This window comes from Macrobrachium nipponense, chromosome 1, assembly GCF_015104395.2.
Source record: "Macrobrachium nipponense isolate FS-2020 chromosome 1, ASM1510439v2, whole genome shotgun sequence".
Taxonomy (NCBI): Eukaryota; Metazoa; Arthropoda; class Malacostraca; order Decapoda; family Palaemonidae; genus Macrobrachium; species Macrobrachium nipponense.
In genome coordinates, this window is record NC_087200.1 from 86,271,144 (window position 1) to 86,292,385 (window position 21,242).

Consider the following 21,242-nt stretch of genomic DNA (forward strand, 5'->3'; position numbering starts at 1 on the left):
TAGTATTTTAAAATACAATAATATAAGAATACATACAATATTCTTGGATACAGTGAAATAATGTATTAAACTTTTTAAAAGGATTTATGGAAAAAGATGCATAATTAATAAAATAACACAATGCATTTTTCGGAACTGGCGGACAAGAACGAACATGAAAAACCATCCCCTGACAACGTGGAGCGTAGTTACAAAGGCTTCCTTAATTTTGTATCTTATTTCTGTACAAAAATGAAAATACCATTACGCAATATATTTTCATACACATTTTAAACATAAAAGCATAAACATTTGAAAAATCGACACATCGATCGCTAAATTTGCGCACTTTTTTTTTTTTTTTTTTTTTTTTTTTTTTTTTTTTTTTTTGTTTTTTTTTTTTTTTTTTTTTTTTTTACGTTATTTTCGGAAGAGCGGCAGACGGCGGCATACAAGAACGAACTTGAAAAAAACATCGTAATCGATAACTTGAAGGGGAGTTTCAAAAGCTGCCTTTTTATCATATTTCTGCACAGAAATAAAAAATACCCTATTTCGTAATACATACACACCCATTTTAAACATAAAAGCATAAAAATATAAAAACGCACATCGATCGCTAATTTGCACTTTTTTTAAATCGATATTTTCGGAAGAGCGGTAGGCGGCGGCTTACAAGAAAGAACATGAAAAAACATCGTATTTGATAACGTGAAGGGCAGTTTTCAAAAGCTGCCTTTGTATCATATTTGTGTACAGAAATAAAAAATGCTTTACCGTAATACATTTCATACACATTTTAAACAAAAGCATAAACATTTATGAATCGACACATCCATAGCTAAATTTGCACTTATGTAACTCGATATTTTCGGCATAGAACAGCGTCAGAGGCATATATTTTACCCTAATACCTACGTAATAACTCTCCATAAAATTTGTTAATATAATTTGCATAACCTTTATGGTCTGAACGGCATTTCTACATATGTATGAACTCGTTAGACAACGGCGCTAGCCGCGATGTTAACCGTGAAATTTGTGCCATAAAGATACCTTTAAAATGCCTTATTTTTTTAATGAATATTTTTGACGACCGCCGTAAAACCGATTCGCCATTGAGTGATTGCGCCGTTAACCGCGGGCCGCCTGTACTTACTCCTGAGAGTTTGAATAGGGGAAAAGAAACTAAACATCCATCCCCGTCCAAACCCATAGGATGGCGTCTATTGTTACCGCTCCCAGATCGAGAAAAAAGGGGAGCAGTCTAGAGGAAGCCTCTTTGTCTTCAACATTGCGAAGAGATCTATCAAAGGATGCCCCTAAAGTCTCCACAACTCTCGACATACTTCTAAGTGAAGAGTCCACTCGGACATCAGTAGTTGCTACTGTCGATCGAGAAGATCCGCACGGACGTTCTGCAATCCTGTAACGAACCTCTTGAGGATCGTTACGTTCTGTGACTGTTCTCACCACAGGCTCTCTCTCGTTAACTCGAACAGGGACCGAGAGAGTGTTTCTCGATACTTCTTGCGATATGCGAGAGCTGTGGAATTGTCAGAGTTGATCTGGACCACTCGGTCAACAACTCGTTCTTAGAAGAACTGGAGAGCCAACCTCATTGCTTCCAATTCTTTGAGATTATGTGCCAGGACATCTGTTTCCCTCTCCAGATGCCTGGCACCTTCTCGCTATCACCTTAGGTGATCGTTGACCGACTGAGAAATGTTCAGAATCACTTCCATATCTTCGATGTTATTTCAGTTTTCCGGTAGAAAAAACTGGAGAGGTCTGAATTACAGTCTCTTCAGGAAAACAAACTTCTCCAGTCTCCAGCGAGGAAATAGTCCCCAGCAGACTCATCCATTCCCTCACCGAGCCTGTTTCCTTCCCCAATAAGGCTGCGCTTTGCCTATGCAGGTGTGCATTATTATCATAGCGCTATGCCACGGCAGACTCGTACAGAATTCTGTTACAGTGCGGTAAACAGAACCGAAAAGTCTAAGAGATCTCTGTTGAAAAATTTTCGCAAAGCGAAGGCGATGTTCATTCATGCATGCGAGAATTCCCTTCAACCCGAGGCTAAAGTCCGTGATTGTAGGGCAGAGATACGGTTAGTCAGTCAATCCCGCAGGAGAGAGAGACGTAACCGACAGCGCATGGCAGACAACCAGCTGGAACTGAGCTGGCTCTACAGTGACAGCAGTCTACTTTCGCCGTCTTGCACTATTCTGCCTGAGTTGCCAGCTATTCCATTCTATGAAGGGATATGTTTGATACCATCATCGAGCAGAAAGAAACTCTCGAGCAGGTACATTTAGTATATTTAGGGGAAACAGATTTCGCTAAATACAGAAGCTGAGCTGGTGTTGTCGTAACAATACCTAAAATAACTAAAAGGGAAACTGGAAGCTCCTGGAGGGTTGCCGGGAGTACCGATTAAATGTAATTAGAATAAAAGTCCTCTCGGTTGCCATCTGTAGGGGTAACTATGGTATGCGTATATAACTTGAACCAAACAATCGCTTAATAGCAATATGACGCGAATGTAAAATACATAGAGTATTTTGGCCACTTGGACAGCTATCTCCCTACTACATTCCTTCTTCGACGAGGAGGAGAGGGAATAGAGATCGACTGTCTTCGTCCTCTTAACCAAGAGAATGAATTAGTATTAGCCGCAGCAGAGCCTCAAGTGAGAACCGAGAACCGAAGAGGACAACTCAAGCTTATGTTATCGGACAGAAGGCTTCATGGACTTAGTCTACAAGTCTTTTTCCCCGACGAGCCTCAGCGAGGTAGTAACCAATGAATGAGAGTTCTTCTGAATCTTGTCAATGAGAGCTATCCGATTACACGATAGAATGTTACTGGGATCTTTGTCAATGAGAACTAACCCATTTACGTGACAAAGAGTAATATTTTGTCAATGGGGCTTACCCACTTACCTGACAAAACGTTTAGTATCTTGTCAATGGGGGGAACCCACGGATATGACAAAAGGTAATGTAGGAATTTTGAGCATATAGTCTTCCCGATTCCCGTAGAAATCGAGGAAGGGGCAGGATTCCTGCTCAGAGACTGGGCTTACGGCAGGTAGGACCCGAAGGTTCCCCTTAGGCAGCGCCTTCCTGAACGCAGAAGAGGTGTTTTATGACACAGAAATCTGCTTCAATTTACTAGAGTCTCCTTCTAGATGCCATATCATCAGAACCAACCTGACTACCTTATCCATGCAGGTTGGATAGTTATTCGAGAGAGAGTCAGGTCCCCGAGACTGCAGGTCCAGGGTTCCGAAACACCAACCTAGGAGTTAAAAATATCCATCGTCCTGAACAGCCCTTTCAGATGGCAATGCAGATCTGAAAGTGTTAGGAAACCTTAGCAGAGGACGGGAGAGAACTCCTCAGGGCGTCTATCTGGCTGGTAAAATCGTCCTGGGAAGAGGAAGGAACTCTCCAACCAGCTTCCTCTCCCGTCTCATATCAAATGCCTGCTCTTACGCTTAACCTCGCTGGAAGTAGGGCAAAGGAAGTCTTGCTTTGCGCTTTCCTGGAGTCCATCTAGTCATGGATTCTATTGAACGTTCTCTTCGTAGAAAGCGAAGAGGACATTTTGACGGGACCAGGCGCCTTCCTCTTTGACGACGCCAACAGCGAGAGAGGAGAGCAAGGGACCGAGGGTCGAAACTTGTCAGCAAACAAGTCTTATAGAAGGCGGGTCGACACCTTGATAGATGAAGATGATGACAAAGTAGTCTCCTCTTCATTCGTAGGTTGCGAGTCGCTCGAGGACTCTATCTCCTTTACGGGAACAGGAGAAGGGTCCTTAACAGACCGCGAAGCAATCAAACCCTGAGGCTCCTCTCGTAAAATGGGGTCTCGGGTTCAAGACGAAAGTCGGGAATGCTTAATAGCAAACTCCGAAGCTTTGCGAAGTTCCGGTAAAGGAACGTCCTGCGGAGCGTTCTGAAGAGTGTCCGATAAAGGAGCGTCCTGAGGAGCGTCCTGAAGAGTGTTCATGTCAGCATCCTGACGTTCATGTCAGCATCCTGACGAGCGTCCACAAAAGCGTCATGCTGAGCGTCCTGACGAGCAGCTCGTGACGAAGCTGCATGCAAAGTGTCCAGCTTAGCAGCTTGAGAAGAGTCCAGCTTAGCTGCCGAACTAGCGTCATGCTTGGCAGCCGACGGAGCGTCCCTCAGGGACGAGCGAGGGGCGTCTTGGCGAGCTGCTTGACTATGCAAAGCAGCTTGCTGGGCATCAAGCTTAGCAGCTTGAACAACATCCTGCTTCGCAGCAGAGCGAACGTCATGTACCGTATACGGAGCGCCACGAGGAGAGGAGGGGGGAGCGTCTTGGGGAGCAGGAAAACAATCCTTGCTACGAGAGTAACGACGTTCCTTCCTCTCGACAGAGCGTCGAACGTCTCGAAAGGCTTCCTAGCGAGGGGCTTGCCGAGCGTCTTGATGCATAGAACACCGAGCGTCCTGAAAGAAGTCCTCGCGAGGGTATTGCCGAGCGTCTTGGCTTGAAGAGAAGGAGACTGCCTGATTCTCTTAACAGACAGCCTCGAATCATTCCTGCGACAACGCAGTACTGCCTCTCTCTTGGCGAAAAAAGAGGCTAACTGTTGCTGATCCTGTGAGAAGCGAGGGGCGAGGGGACGCCTTCTTCCTTCTTACAGTAACAAAGTTAGGGTGTCTGGAGCTCAAAAACGTCCTGCTCCGATGACGTCCTGTTTCTCTTCTGCGGTGGAGAGTCGTAAAAATGTTGAGGCGATGTTTGCAACGCATGACGAGAGAGAGGACTTCTATAAAGCTTCTCTTTAGAGGGCGCGAGTCCTTCCGAAAGTTCCAACCCCCGTGCGGGGAGGACGCTTCGGAGGACGAGAAGCAATCCTTCAGGATTAGTGCACGTGCACGATCTTTGGCAGCCTGGGAAGCGTCTTCAGGTCCTGCCGAAGGGACGCTAGATCAGTGGGGAGTCCCCGTAACCCTCCTTCGACTTTCGACTTGCCCACTCCCTGTGTCCTGGGAGTCTGACAGAGGTCCAGGCCTAGAGGCATTATAGGCCCGATCTGATGCCCCCTCCACAACACTAGGGGCACTACACTTCAAAACACTGATTGGAGAGCGAGCACTTTAGATTCCAAGATACGGATGGAATCCACAATAACAGAAAGGGCATTACCTCTCGCAGACATAACCTCATAGCCCGTAGGCCATACTACAGGGTTAGGCAAAACAAAGTCTACAGGAATGTTAGCAGGTTCACTACCCTGACTTTTGTTTACTGATGCAGTCTTTGAGGAAGACCGCCTGATTCAATCACGCTCTAATTTGTGTACATACGAATCATACGTCTTCCCTTTGGAATCAGTTAAACTCTCACACTCCTTACATCGATCTTTCAATAAAGAAACATGCCCTGTACACATCGTGCATACCAAGTGAGGATCTACCGAAGCTTTCGGTAGCCTCACCTTACTCTTGCAGACAACACAGTCTGAAACTAGCCGAACTAGATTCAGACAACTTATGCAAAGGTCAATCAAGACCAAATTCAAATCAATCTATGATAGCGTATGCCTAGCCACAAATCCAAGTCAATAAACCAAAAGACAATTAGGATACTTAAGCGGCAATGAAGTTTACAAAATCCTAAGACGGAGGTACTGAAAACAGGTGTTGACAGTACCGGCGACAGAGAAAATCTGAATAGAAAATGGGAATGGTTCCTGATACCCGCCTCCCAGCGGCGGGAATGGGTACTAACCACCCGGCCGACCATTGCGTGTGTCGTAAGTTTTGAAATTCTGTTGGACTTCGGTGAATACAGCTATATATACATCTGACAGGTAAGCTTCATGAAAAAAAAAAATTTTTGAGTCGACATATTTTACGTCAATTAAGCACGATAGACAATTTTAGTCGACGTAAAATATGTCCAATAGATGTTTAAGGGTTAATCAAAATCAAATTAAGAGTTCCAAACTTTTCAACATCAAGTTTGTCCTTGATGAGATACAGATAATTATGAAGAGGCTCTACATGGCAACTGAATTGACCTGCAAGTTAACTCTGCCTAAAATTGGGAGTGTTCCATCAATGGGAACGTTTAGTACCTTTGAGAAGTTTGTCCTGTAGCCTTTGTCAGCAGAAGATTATAACTTTTTGAGGAGTGGATGCATGAGGATGTCTGGAATCTAGGACATAACTGTAATGCCTAAACTGATATTCCATTCATTTGCTTTTCACTTAGAGCGGATTGATGGTCAAGAGATGGAATGGAAAAGTCATGATAGGAATTGCAACCAGTTAATCCTCAGCCTTTGAGACCTTGCTCAATGACCTTCTAGTATAAAGATGTGAGTTGCTAATCAAATTGTAGAACTAGAGGAATTATGGCAGATTCCGAAATCTCTCTAAATCAGTCGTGCTACATCCAAAGTAATGCAATCAGTACAGTGTTTACCATGGTAAGCTTGAAAGTCAATAAGAAGGAAATAAAAATTTGAACAAACAATTTTGAGTTTGTGGTTCGTGTCTACTGAGACTGGTTCATCAGAGTGCACTGTAAAGGCAGCATTGGCAGGAAGTTTGACCTTCTTATACAATAGATCCCCACATTCGTGGGGATGGGTACCAGACACCCCCTGCAAATAGCTAAAATCCACAAATACTTAAAACCCCTCTGAAAATGCTTAGAACTGCCTATTTTGATAGTTAATACACAAAAATACCCTCTGTAAATGGTTATACTACCCGAGAATTTTAAGTTTTATCCCAAAAAATATAATTAGTCAAGAAATTATGAAAATACAGTAATTTGTGAAATTTTCTCAGTGAATAGGTAAATTTTCTGAAAATAATGGGTATACGTATACGGTCGATAGAAAGTTCCAAAAATGGCAGGGGTCAACTGTAAATTTTATGACTGTTGAGGGGGAAACTGAATATCAATTGTTCTGCGGTTGCTTCCTAGGTATGATGCCAAGAGCTACAGCCAAAACCAGAATTGATATCAAGCCTTCATAATTACAGCAGCATGACCTTTGCCTGAACTAGGTCTGAGGTGAGAAGGTACCAGAAATCAACAAGAATCACACTGATGACATTATGACAGCATTCTGTTTGGCACCACAATAAAATATACCCTCATAACCTAACATTCAACCACAGTACCCTGTAACTTGTTGTCATGATATCTTGGGGAAAGTGTTTATGTTCTGTGATTAGATCCTAAAACAAAGATTCTCACCACACCTATACCAAAGAGTCATCATTTTTCCAAAAACTGAATATGATTTGACAAAATTGACCTAAAAGCACAGATACTAACACAGGCTGAGGAGATACTTCTAGTACATGTGAAGCTCCACAGTGGGATGGCTCTAACACTCAAGTGAATATTTGAGGAGCTGTGGCTAGCACAAAACAGTGTTCTTACTTAGGAGGACCTGCCTCACCAGGAGTACCAATGGAATATTGAGGAAGATGTGTTGTATATATTAATGACTAAGATTTTTATTTTAAAGAAACACACAACTGTGAAACAGTCACTGGGTTTAAACTCAACTTATTCTTACTGCAGATTCTTGAAGGCCCAATACAATTATGAAAAATCTATGCATAAACCTTTTCCTTTCATAATGACTTTTTGTGAATTTTCATGGGATTTAACTTTTAAATTACATTTATAAAAAAATTTTCCTTGAACAAGAAATAAAAACTTACTTTAAATTTAGATAAGAAAAAGAACTGTAAATTTTCAATAATAAAATCTGGTATTTTTTCCAAAGGCAGTCACCAGTTATCAGCAATCTGGTTTTATGGGACTTGTCTTGTGCTGCAGATTTCTGTTTATCGACACTGATAATAGAGTTATGCCTGTCCTGAAGTGATTTTTTCGGACTTTGCTATCACCAGCCAGTTGTCCAGGTATCTTGTTAACCTGATGCCCAGAGCATGCGCCCATGTCGACACAAGAGTGAATACTCTTGTAAATACTTGAGGAGACGTTGTCAAATATGAGAACTCTGTATTGGAAAACCTTCTCTGCAAGACTGAAGCAGAGAAATACCCCGGAAGACTGATGGATTGGGATCTGGAAGTATGGATCCTTCAAATCTATTGTCAGCATAAAATCCTTGTCCCTGATTCTGCTAGAACTGTCCTTGGGGTCTCCATTTTGAATTTTGTTTTCCTTATGAACAGGATAAGGAATTTCTGAGGCCCATGAGTGTAAGAGAGGTGCTGTAATGGTTGTTCTGCCAGGGGTGGAGTAAGGTTGAATGTGATCAGATACCCGACTCTGAGCACATCCACTACCAACTGCTCCACTCCGAATCTCTGCCACACCTTCCAAAGATTTGCCAGGCATCCTCCCACTGGTGTGAATGAGTGGTGTGAGGCACCCAGTTTATTGTCTCAAGTCTCTCCCTCTGCCCCTGATACCCCTTCCTCTATTGGGTCTATTGTGAAAGAGCCAATGAGATCATTTCTTCCTTGGAGAGAGAGAGAGAGAGAGAGAGAGAGAGAGAGAGAGAATCATTGACTGCTAATGGCAACGCTCCCCCTCATCACATTACTTGACATATTTGACAGCTCTGGACTTTGAGCTTCGGATGGAAATAAAAAGAAAGATGAGAGGGATAAAGTTTTTTATATGAATCATTTTGTAATTACAGTCGTATTATTATCATTATTATTTGAAAATATTAATAAATATACTCATGTACCATAAAAATTCTCTCATCTAAGAGAGAGAAAGCGATAAGAGAAGTTGTTCTTACTTAAAAGTAAAATGGAAAGGTTATGTCTTTAAAAGAGTATCACATATGAATTTTGTAATTACAGATATATTATTATTATTATTCAAAAATATTAATAAACATACATGTACCATAAAAATGATCTCATCTCAGAGAGAGAGAGAGAGAGAGAGAGAGAGAGAGAGAGAGAGAGAGAGAGAGAGGATATTATGTAATGTGCAGGAAAAGTAACGAAATAGTTGGCTCATCATGACCACAGAACAACCGAGATCAAATTAAGTAAAAGTGAGGGAGCATGAAATTATAATTTTTATTATTTAATGTTAAATAATTTATACATAAAAGCTTGAAAACTTACAAATAACATAAAAATGTTATTGTTAGTATACAATAAGGACTTACCTGGCAGATATATACTTAGCTTACGTCTCTGACGTCACGACAGAATTCAAAACTCGCTGCACACGCGACAGGTAGGTCAGGTGATCTACCTTACCCGCTGCTGGGTGGCGGTTGTATGAACCAATCTCCCTTTCCAGCCAGATTTTCTCTTCCACCTGTCTCCTGAGGGGAGGCTGGGCGGGCCATCAATCGTATATATCTGCCAGGTAAGTATGTACAAAACCTTATTGTATACTAACAATAACATTTTTGTACATGAACTTTCCTGTCAGATATATACTTAGTTGATTGACACCCTTGGTGGAGGGAAAGAGACAGCAATATTAACATGGAAAAAGGGGGAAACAACACCTGTTGTAGGCTGTAAAATACAACCTTGGTTCTTACCTGTTTAGGCAGAAGACTTCATAGTTACTGTCTGATTAGTCCCTGGCGTTGCACCTTTGAAGAGCTTCAGCGAGGGCGTGACCTACAGCTGATAGACTCTTTGGGTCTATCAAAGGGATTTGGTATCCGCTTACTTGATAGAATCCAAGCAGGATCTTGTCAAAGGGGATTCGCCCTCTTATTATATGACAAGAACCTAACCACTATCATTGCAAGGAGCTCAAACATAACTGATCACCTAACCATCTAATCATTGTTAGACATACGACATGAAAGAGATGCCATACACCGCATCTCTTTCAAACAACCAAAAAACTTACAAAACTAAACAAGGGGGAAAAAATACACTACAAAGGATATGTCTCAGCTCCCTGCCCCAGCACCGAATCCGCTGATACGTATGGGCCTAACGCAAAGCACTTTTCATACGTGATTTTGAAGTCTCTCAGATAGTGGTTCGCGAAGACTGAGTTGCAACGCCAGAATGTTGCTTTCATAATATTACTCAGAGACATGTTTTTATTGAAAGTTAATGAAGTGGCAATAGCTCTTACCTCATGAGCTTTGACCTTCATGAGCTTGAATTGACTTTCATTTATCACATGTCACATGTGCTTCTTTCACCAGCTTCTGATGAAAGAAAAGAAGCGCATTCTTAGATAAAGCCCTCCTTGGATCTCTTACAGAGCACCAAAGGTTGACATCATTGCCCTTAAGTTTCTTCTTCCTCTGAAGATAAAACTTTAGACTTCGTACTGGGCAAAGCGACCTCTCTGCTTCCTCCCCTACTAAGGCAGATAAACCTTGGATTTCAAAACTCCTAGCCAAGGATTTGAGGGGTTTCTCGTTCTTGGCCAAGAACGAAGGCAGGAAGGCACAGATCGCTGCATCTCCTTTGAACCCCACTCTCCCTTCTAGTGCATGGAGCTCACTAATCCTTTTGGCGGAAGCCAATGCCATGAGAAAAAGTGTCTTTCCTCGTGAGGTCTCTAAAAGAGGCAGACTGAGGCGGTTCGAACTTAGGGGACCTAAGGAAATGCAGCACTACATCCAGATTCCAATTCTGGAATCTCTGACGAAACCTTCTTGGATGTTTCAAAGGATCTTATTAGATCATGAAGGTCTTTGTTTTCTGAAATGTTTAAGTCTCTGTGCCTAAAAACACGGCAGCAGCATGCTACGAGATCCTTTAATGGTTGATACCGCCAGTCCACCTTTTTCCATAAGGAAAAGTAAGAAGTCTGCTATTTGGGTTACAGAGGTACTGAAGAGGAAAGGTGATGGTTCCTACACCACCGCCGAAAGACGTCCCACTTCGATTGGTAGACTCTAAGGGTAGATGGCCTCTTGCTGCTGCGATAGCCCATTGCAGCTCTTGCAGAAAACCCTCTCGCTCTGACCAAACTTTTGACAGTCTGAAGCCAGTCAGACCGAGAGCGGGAGGTTTCTATGATACCTGTTGAAGTGGGTTGTCTGAGCAGATCGATCCTCTGTGGCAGGGATCTCGGAATGTCTACTAACCATTCCAGTACCTCTGTGAACCAGACTTGTGCGGGCCAGAAAGGAGCTATCAATGTCATCCTTGCTGCCTCCCGATTCTGCAAACTTCTTGGAGAGGTTTCTCCCCAGTATTTTGAAGGGCGGAAAAGCATACGTGTCTAGGCCCTTCCAATCTAGGAGAAAGGCATCTATTGACACTGCCCTTGGGTCTGATATAGGAGAGCAGTAATTGTCTATCCTCGCATTCTTGGCTGTGGCGAAGAGGTCTATGTGAGGCCTGCCCCATAGTCTCCACAGGTCCTGGCAAACATCCTCGTGAAGAGTCCACTCCGCCGGCAGGACTTGATCTTTCCTGCTCAGGAGGTCTGCTCTGACGTTCTTTTCTCCCTCCCCTGTACGAACCTGGTAAGGAGACATATCTTCCTTTCCTCTGCCCACAGCAGAAGGTCTTTTGCTGTCTCGTACAGGGAGAAGGAGTGAGTTCCCCCCTGCTTCCTGATGTATGCCAGGGCCGTGGTGTTGTCCGAGTTTATCTGAACTGTCGAAGCTAGGACGCAGGCTCGAATGCTTTCAAAGCTAGCCAAACAGCATCAGCTCTTTCTTGTTGATGTGCCAGGTCACCTGTTCCTCCTTCCAGGTGCCTGACACTTCTCTTGAGCCGAGCGTCGCTCCCCAACCTATTTCCGACGCGTCGGAAAACAACACTTGGTTGGGGTTCAGTATGTGAAGGGACATCCCTTCTGCAAACCTGAGAGGGTTCGCCCACCAAGAGAGGTCCTTCTTGATTTCTCTTGAAATCTTGAAGGAGGACTCTAGGTTTTGAGAAAGGACAACGCCAGTTCCGATGTGAGAAAGAACTGGAGAGGTCTGAGGTGCAACCTTCCTAGAGAAAGGAATTGCTCCAACGAGGAGAGTGTCCCCAGCAAACTCATCCACTCCCTCGCTGTGCATACGTCTTTCTCTATGAAAGGCTGTGACTTTCTCGAACATCATAGGCTATCCTTTCTGGAGATGGAAAAGCGAAAATCCAGAGAAACCATCCGAATCCCCAGATAGATACGGATCTTGACTGGGGATTAACTGAGACTTTGGAAGTTTCACCAAAAGTCCAGAGAACTCGCCATGAAAAGGGTCTTTTGTAGGTCCTCCAAACATCTTTTCTGTGACTTGGCTCTGATAAGCCAGTCGTTCCAAGTAAAGGGACACCCTCACTTCCTCCAAATGTAGCCATCTTGCTACATTTTTTCATTAGTCCTGTGAAAACCTGAGGGGCTGTTGAAAGGCCGAAGCACAAGGCCCTGAATTGGAATATCCTTCCTCCCATCATGAACCTGAGGTATTTCCTTGAAGAAGGATGGATCGGCACATGGAAGTAAGCGTCCTGAAGATCTAGGGACACCAATCCAATCCCCTGGACGAAGAGCCGCCAACACTGAGGATGGTCGTTTCCATGGGGCGAACTTCCTGCTTTTCTACAAAGAAATTCAGGGCGCTTACATCCAAGAACCGGTCTCCATCCTCCTGAGGCTTTTGGAACTAGGAAAAGGTGGTTGTAAAAGCCCGCTGAGCATGGGTCGCTCACTAGCTCTATCGCCTCTTTCTCTAGCATTTGTTCTACTGCCAGAGTAAGAGCTTGGCTCATGATGGGATCCCTGTACTTGGCCACCAACTCCCTCGGAGTTGTCGTCAAAGGTGGTCTTGCTGAGAAGGGAATCAGATATCCTTTTCGGATAATCGAGAGGGACCAGTTGTCTGCTCCTCTCTGTGCCCAGACTTCTGCGAATCTTAGTAGCCTGGCACCTACTGATGTCTGGAGGACTTCTTTCCTACTTTTTCGCTCTGGTAGAGCGAGAGAAGGATCTTCCTCTCTTGAAAGATCTATTACCTCTTGAGGTAGAGGCTCTAGAAGGAGGGGCCCCCTCGGAAAGGGCTCCTGTCTAGCTGGAGTCTTCCTAGTCTTAGTCTGGAAGGTCATTCTAGGTTTCCGGGCAGACTGAGCGAGCATATCTTGTGTAGCCTTCGCAGAGATAGCTCCAGAGATATCCTGAATTATCTTCTTTGGAAAGAGAAGAGGCGAAAGCTGCGAATATAGAAGCGAGGCTCTCTGAGCATGAGAGACTGACTTGGTCAGAAAAGAGCAGAAGACCGATCTTTTCTTAATAACCCCTGCTCCAAACAGGGAGGCTACTTCGCTAGATCCATCTCTCACTGCCTTGTCCATGCAAGTAAGGACACTGTTGAGATCCTCGGGCGAAAGGGAATCCGGGTTCTGAGTCCTTCTAGCTAAAACCCCTAACGACCAGTCAAGGAAGTTGAAGACTTCCAAGACTCTGAACATTCCCTTCAACAGGTGGTCGAGCTCGTTCATCGCCCAGGTAGTCTTAGCAGACAAGAGGGCCGAGCGTCGGGAGGAATCCACCAGTGAAGAGAAGTCCGCGTCTGCAGATGAGGGAAGACCCAGGCCTAGGGGTTCTCCAGACTCATACCAGAAACCAAGTTTTCCCGTAAGCTTAGAAGGAGGGAAAGAAAAAACAGTCTTCCCACTCCTCCTTAGAAGTGAAGCCAATCACCAAAAACCTCTCAAAGCCTTTTTCATTGAAGATGGGTTGGTTTCATTCTCAACTACAGGGGAAACCTTCGTCTTCTTTGATGTCGAATAAGGAGAGAGGAGGAGGAGCGACCGGAGTAAGCGCGTCTCCAAACTCCTGAAGAAGGAGGTCTGTCAGGATCTTGTAAGACGAGACCGAAGAATCCTTAACCACGTCCTCGTCTGAATGTTCCTTCTCATCTACCGAAGAACCTTCGGCTTCTTTACGAGAGCAGGAGGACTTCTCTAAAGAAGTGCGCCTATCCTGTGAGGAGTGTCTGGCAGCCGTCTGGCGCCTATCAGGAGAAGCCAAAGCTTCGGGAGAGCTCCTATTGAAGGCATCCTTCCTGCTGCCGATGAGGGAGTCCTCTATCGAAGCATCCTTCCTGCTCCGATGAGGGAGTCCTCTGTGTTCTTGTAGTCTGTCCCGAGAAACACGGGAGTCCAAAGGGGGAGCGCCTGCTAGGAGAGGAGAGCCTAATGCTCAAGGCGCCTACCAGACTCTATGCGCTCCCGTCAAGAGAAGAGCGGCTGCCTGGCGAACTGCGCCTAAAATGAGAGGAGCGCCTGCTAGGCTCTTGGCGCCTACCAACAGGAGAGCGAATCCCTGGAGAAGAGCGCCTACTAGGTGACAGGTGTCTACCAGGATCCAAATACCTAGATCGAGAAGCGTGGGTCTCTGTAAAAGCTTGTCTACCAGAAGAGAAGCTTCTTTCGGGCTCTTTACGCCCGACATGAACAGAGCGGCTAACAGGCGAATAGCGCCTATCTTCAACACAGAGCTTGACAGCAGGAGAGCGGCTACCTGGGGAGTAGCGCCTACCAGGCTCTAGGCGTCTGACAAAAGGAGAGAGCCTGTCTCTAGAAGTGTCCATGCAGGGGTAGGCTCCCTATCCGAGATTGGAGGTTCTTCGGAAAGGAGCGAGAAGTAGAAGCCGTGCGCTTATCCTTAGAAGAGCGCCTACTAGGAGCTTGATCCCGTTCCACAGGAGAAATGATGTCGCCAGGAGAGAGCTTCCTGGGCGACTGGCGCCTCATGGAAGACGACTGGCGTCTGCCAAGGGAAGAGTGCCTCACTCTATCCGCTGGTAGAGGAGAGAGAGCAGACTCCGACTGAGAAGGCGGAACCCAGGTAGAAGGTAGCCTGGACTTCTTGACGGGAAGAGAGACGTCCTTCTTACGACGAGCGCCTCCCGCCAAGGAGCCCAACAAGAGCAAAATCTGGCTTGCAGCCCCGCAAGAAATCCGAGCCGGAGATCTTGCAAATTCCTCCACAGGGGACGAGGTTCGAAGCCTACTCTGAGCGAGTACTCCTGATCCGCCTGGGTTTCTGATGTCCAGCACCTCAGGCTGCTCCGGAAAACACTCCGGGCTGGAAGGAAGGGCGCAAGGAGCCTTCCACAGGCTCTCTTCAACGTCCGAGAGGTATCCGAGGCGCTCCATCCTCTTCTAGGAGAAAGCGATGAAGAAGAAGAGAAGCATTGTCGCAAAACCTCCTTCTTGGCGCGAATTAAGGCAGCCTGGGAACGAGCATCAGGATCTACCGAGGGGACGCCTGACCGGTGGGGGTTTCTCCTAACCTTACTGCGGCTGTTGACTTTCCTCCTCCATGGGACTAGGATTCTGGAAGAGGTCTAGGCCTGGAAGCATTAAGGAGCCGATCAGACGCACCCTCCACTGCACTGGGGGCACTGCACAAATCACTTGCACTATCACTCTTACCTTGCAACGAACGAATTTTCTTCTCCATGCTAAGGATCGTGGCTCTCATGGTTGCCACTTCCGAAGGCGTATCTTTGGGTTCGATGCAGGGAGCAGGAGCTGAAACGGGAGAAGGATCTAGTGCTACGACAGGATTATCTACTTCTAACTCGCTAACACGAGACTTACTAGAACTTCTAGACGAAGCTTTTCTCACCCTGTCTTTCTCCAACTTCCTTAAGTAGGAAGAAAGAGACTTCCATTCACCCTCATCCAACTTCTCACATTCATTACAAGGGTTAATAAAAGAACATTCATTACCCCTACACTTCAAGCATACTGTGTGAGGATCTACCGCTGCTTTCGGTAGCCTCACCTTGCATTCATCCATAGAACACACCCTAAACATAGAAGATTTCTTAACCTCTACATCAGACATCTTGAAATCAAAGAAAAATCCAAACCAATATGCCAAGCCAACAAGACCAGGTACTTCACCGAAAGTCAGTCCAAAGATATCCAAGGCAATGAGAAACGAATTAAACTATCAGGAGGTAACGACCACAGGTGTAGTCGAAACCGGCGACAGAGAAAATCTGGCTGGAAAGGGAGATTGGTTCATACAACCGCCACCCAGCGGCGGGTAAGGTAGATCACCTGACCTACCTGTCGCGTGTGCCGCGAGTTTTGAATTCTGTCGTGACGTCAGAGACGTAAGCTAAGTATATATCTGACAGGAAAGTTCATGTACAAAAATTAAACAATTACTTTTGCAGGGTTTCTCCAAGACAGTAAAAGTTGCATAAGTAGCACAGATTAATGTTTACCAAAACAATCTTTTGGCTAACACATTATACATGACTCAGAGTGTATAAATTGGAGAGGCAGGTGATGGAGGGCACAGAACCACATTGCCCCAAGAACTGACCTTTTTCCCTGATAGTGGACTCTTCCTCTGTCACAGGGTAGTCCTAGGCTCGCAAAATATGGGGGGACCCGGACTAGTTCCCTAACCAATGCAGACAAACCTTTGGCTAACCAAAAGAAGGTTTAGGCTACGTCCAGTTCTAAATTCCCAATACAATTTTTATGAACCAAAAGGGGAGTGGAAGGCAATGCTCTGACTTACTGCTTTTGCAGTCTATCTGCTTCCCTTCTCTCCCTATGCTAATGAACTTAAGCAGAAAAGTCCTTCAAAAACCAGTATCCTGCTAATGCAGTAGTAATCATTCCTACAGAACCTGATATTCTTAGCCTTGATTTCAGTGGAGACATCCAAGGTAAAATAATGGTTGTACAATACTATAATAGCAGCAAACAGCCATGAAATACCAACAAGTGCCTAACCACAATGGCAGAATTCTGACAAGAGCTAAATCAACAGGTGTACTAGACAGTCATTTAGGCAGCCATTTGATCTTTTGTTTGAATGCTGACTCACCTATTAATGCAGAGATATAAGCCATCTTTAACAGCAGGTAAGATTCATCCAAACAAATTTTTTTCTTGGCGCATTAGTCTTGGATTATCTCGGAAAAAACTAAAGTTAAACTATAGTTGGAGCAATTGAGACCTTTTCAACTACGTATACATTCTTGGAGATCAAAATGAATTTTTCTTCAATTAATGGCATATACAGTCAACATACTACAAAACAAAGCATATGCTAAGACAGTTCTTTGCTACGAACACTCAGCTATTACATCACTTGAAAAATAACAATAAATAACCATACCCTTCATCCTTGTTTCCGAGGTCTTCTAAATTTCCATTTACTTCAGGTACAGGAGATGAAGGAGGAGTGGGAAGTGAAAATTTTCGTTTGAAGTTTACTCTTACATAACCTGTTAGAAGATTACTTGGCGACTCATACATTTCATCTCCAGTTTCTGATTCTGATGATGTGGGATCTTGAATTAAGAGTTCATGTGGAGTTGGAGGTGTATATTTCAAGTTATCAGCATTTTCTTTATTTTCCTTATAACAATTCTGTAAAAAATAAAAAGCCAAGGTTAAAGCCATACTTTAATAATTATTTAACTGAAAACCTGAACACTAATACATATAGATCTCCCAAATACAATTAAGTATAGAAGCATATTTAAAAAGATCGTTGCGCAATTACTTGGTTAAGGATCCATTACAGGATGTTGAAAACAATGAGGAAGATGGGGTCAAAATTACAGAATTATGATTCTGGCATTAACTTAACTAAAAAACAATCAACAATATCTTTAAAACAATAAATTAATATTTTATAAATATTAGATAATGGGATATCAAACATTATTAAAATTTCTCAGTAAATCTGAACTACTCCCTTAAGGGAGGGAAATGTAAAAAATAGAAGGATGTACTGCTGTGTAAAAAAAAACCTGACCTTTAATAGATAAAAAGTCTGACAAGTTTTTTAACATGAAACAGGGAAACAGCTTCAAAAACAGCTGTGTTCAAGTCCAGAAAAGTGCAGGTACACTGACGACAACAGTGGCTGAAGAAAAAGTGATGCTGATAGTCAAGCGAGTGGACACCCTCTCATTCACCTTCTCATTATAACAAAGTAATTTTTAGTCACTAAAAGGCTTGTACAGTCTGGTCCCAAATTATGTGTGTTTGAATTGTGCGATTCCCCTTTTAAGCAGTCGCTAGTTCTCAAAAATAGATTTTCCATGTCTGCGAAGCTGTTCAAAGTCTGCGAGTCACACGCTGCAAAATGTATCAAATCTATTGTCTTTTCAAGTATTTTAGGTGTGGGGGGTTTGCTGATATCTGTGAGAAGGGGTGGGGGGAATGCTTGGATCATTCGCATCACGTATGCATCTGCCTAGAAGTCGAAGAGGAAGACCTATTTTCTCGAAACTAAAAAGCTTGCCCATAAGTTAAAGACGAAGGAAGGAGCAACTTTCATTTTGGCAGCAGTCGACAACTTGAAATCTGCAATTGCTTAACATGGAGTAAGAAATTTTTTTTGTCCAGGTTAATTTGTTTTGACTAACTTTTGGCATTTGATCATTTATTTTTTCTATTGTTGAAATAGGTTTTGATGAAAATGACTAGTAAAAGTGATTAACAGAGAAGCAGATGTGTTTGAGAGAGAGAGAGAGAGAGAGAGAGAGAGAGAGAGAGAGAGAGAGAGAGAGAGAGAGAGAGAGAGAGAGAGAGAGAGAGAGAGAGAGAATCGTTCGATCTAAACTTTTCAAGAAACTGTCATTTCATGCTGAATTTTTAATTTTTATCATTTCTTCTTAAGAAATTGTAATTTCATATCAAATTCTTAATTTTCATCAGTTCTTTTTTATTGTAGAATAAATTTCTATGAAAACAATTACATAGTGAATGTGCCAGACAAAGAAACAGACAGGCGCTCGTAACCAAGTTTGTTAGGCCTAATGTGAGTGAACGAATTCTCAAATGGTTCACAAAGCTTTCCTTCAGCAGAAGAACTCTTCACAGAGGATGAGATAGAAGAGTTGGAAGTTTTTTTGGCATAGGATAGGTAGAGGGAATACCATCCAAAAGGTTTTTTTAAAGGAAATGACTGTATCATACACTACACTTGCACCCAATGGTGGCATTGTTTATGTGTGGGAGTTTTCACCATCCTGTGTGTAGTTTTAAACTTTTTCAAGTTATTAAAACCTTTTCAATGTTTTTTTATTTATCCATAAGAACAATTTCATATTAAAAAAAATTAGAGTAAGACAGTCCCCGGGTTACAACGGGTTCGGCTTATGACGTTCCAAGGTTAGGAGCTTTTCAATTATATTCATCAGAAATTATTTCCAGGAATACGACGCCCACAATGCTGATCTGGCAGAAGAAATATGACACCAAAAATGCAAAATAATCAATATTTGAAAGTTTTTGGGATGAAAAATACAATAAGAATGCAGTTAACTTAGTTTTCAATGCACCCAAAGCATTAAAAGTAAGGTTTTCTTAGGATTTTTGACGATGTTCCAGCTTACGACGCGTCTCAAGAATGGAACCCCCATCGTAACCTGGGGACTGCCTGTACAGTAGATTAGTGCCTCAGGTTACGAAATTAATCCATTCCGAAGTGGCCTTCGTAACCTGATTTTTTCGTATCCAGAACTACGTTCTACATGTAAATTGTCTAATTCGTTCCAAACCCTACAAAAACACCACAGTAAATTTTATAATAAAGCTAAATTGACCAATAAACAATGAAATACAACAATTTGGACCATTCAGTACCTAACCTAACCGTTACAGTACCTGTAAATAAAGTTTATTTCTGGGCTCAGCCCATGTCGCCCAGTGAAATGTCCCTTTAGCACACATTTCTAAGATAAATTATTGCTAACATTACCAGAGAAAAAAGCTAAATTGGAATGTCAGAATATTCTGACTCACTCACCTTATACAAAAGGTGTCGGTATGGTTTCTGGGGCGAGTGAAACCACTACCACGGGTCTCTTACCATTTAGATCCATCCTTCTTCGAAATCCCCCTACCTGAGAGTGCCGATGTAAGGCCCGCTCCCAGCTACGACTACTACTAGCGCCCCCGACGCCATCACTAGCGCCTCTACCGGTCATCCTTTTCGTTAGCACCATCTTGCTCACACGTGTTTTTCTTCACTGTGTCTTTTGTGCTTTCCTTTTTGGATTTATCTACATCATGGAACGCCAAGCCATCGCTGCATATAAGTTAAGTACTGCTATAAGTGTTTCATCTAATTTTAGCCAGCCAGGGGCCCGTTTTACCAATTTTATTTAGGTTATAGGAGAGCGCCTCCTTCAGCCTTGTAGCCGAGCCATCTGGGCGGCTCGCCCCACGTGTTTCATTATTTCATGCTTCTTCGGTCCTCTATACCATTGTAGCTTGAATAATTAGCAGTACATATTTTGCATTATACATATTTCGCAGCTTTACCGTGTTATTTTATGCTTAGCTTTTCACGGGGATTCCTTAAGCTCTATTGAGCGCGTAGCCTACATCGCTCCTTAGCTAAGTGTTCATGCATGCATGTTCCTTTGTTTTAGGTCTGTATTAGGCTTACTTAGGACATTGGTCCTTCCTTTTAGTCCTGAACACCCTGGCCACCACCCTCCGTTCCTACGTATCAGGAGAGGCCAGCTCCTGAGCTGTTAGTCGTCCTCCCTTCTCGGTTGGCTCGTCTAGCTTCTCCAGGACCTTGCTTTCTCTTTTTCTGCTTATTTATCTTCCTTTCTTCCCCGTGTTGTGTTAGGCTGTTTTTATTCATGCTATGAGATGGTTAGAGGTTAGCCTAGGGCACCTCAGACCGCCTGGCCTGTCTCACCGCCTGGCCTACACCACGTTCGCGATGAGCCAGGCGATCACCATGAGCCACCCGGCCACTGTTCCCCACGCTTCCTTCCCCCTCTAGGGGGGGGGGGGGGGGGGGGAGTCCTGCTCGCTCCCGTTGCCCATGGCAACTATCCGAGCTCCCTCCCTTCTTCCCCCTCTCCACGGGGGGGATACGGGAGTTAGCAGGGGGCTCCCTGTGCGGTTGGTCTCGGCTGGCCACCCGGCTCGGACCTTCTCGGCTTCCGATCGAGCTCTCCCTCACCCCGAGTCACCTCTCCCATCCCGCTCCGGCAGCTGGGGCCTCTGGCTCTGCCAGACCTCAGGTTGGGTGACTGCAGGAAAGCTCCGCCACATGTTTTTCCTTATGCATGTTAACTTTATTTCAATTTTGATTATTTACATTCTTTGTATTCTGCTAAGTCGGCGGAGTCCCCGCTCACCATCCGGGTTCTCCACCTGCTTATCTTGATATCTGTTACGGCAGAGTTTCACTCCTCCACCAAAGATTTTACTGGCCCCCACCTGCTCCTTCCCCGCCGTTCTCGTACTCTTCGTTCCGGCGTATAGACTGGGTAACTGCCTCGGTGAATTTCCGTCCTCCGGCAACACCGGAGAC

At 44.1% G+C, this 21,242-nt stretch overlaps 1 protein-coding gene across 3 annotated transcripts in view; it reads right to left on the bottom strand.

Moving 5' to 3' along the window:
- LOC135219431 (uncharacterized) overlaps positions 1-21,242 on the bottom strand; it is a 751,318-nt gene that overhangs the window by 159,528 nt on the left and 570,548 nt on the right. For all 3 annotated transcript variants that reach the window (XM_064256210.1, XM_064256211.1, XM_064256209.1), the window contains one exon: positions 17,067-17,320. In XM_064256210.1, coding sequence (XP_064112280.1) covers positions 17,067-17,320 — 254 coding nt within the window. The remainder of the gene's footprint in view (positions 1-17,066; positions 17,321-21,242) is intronic.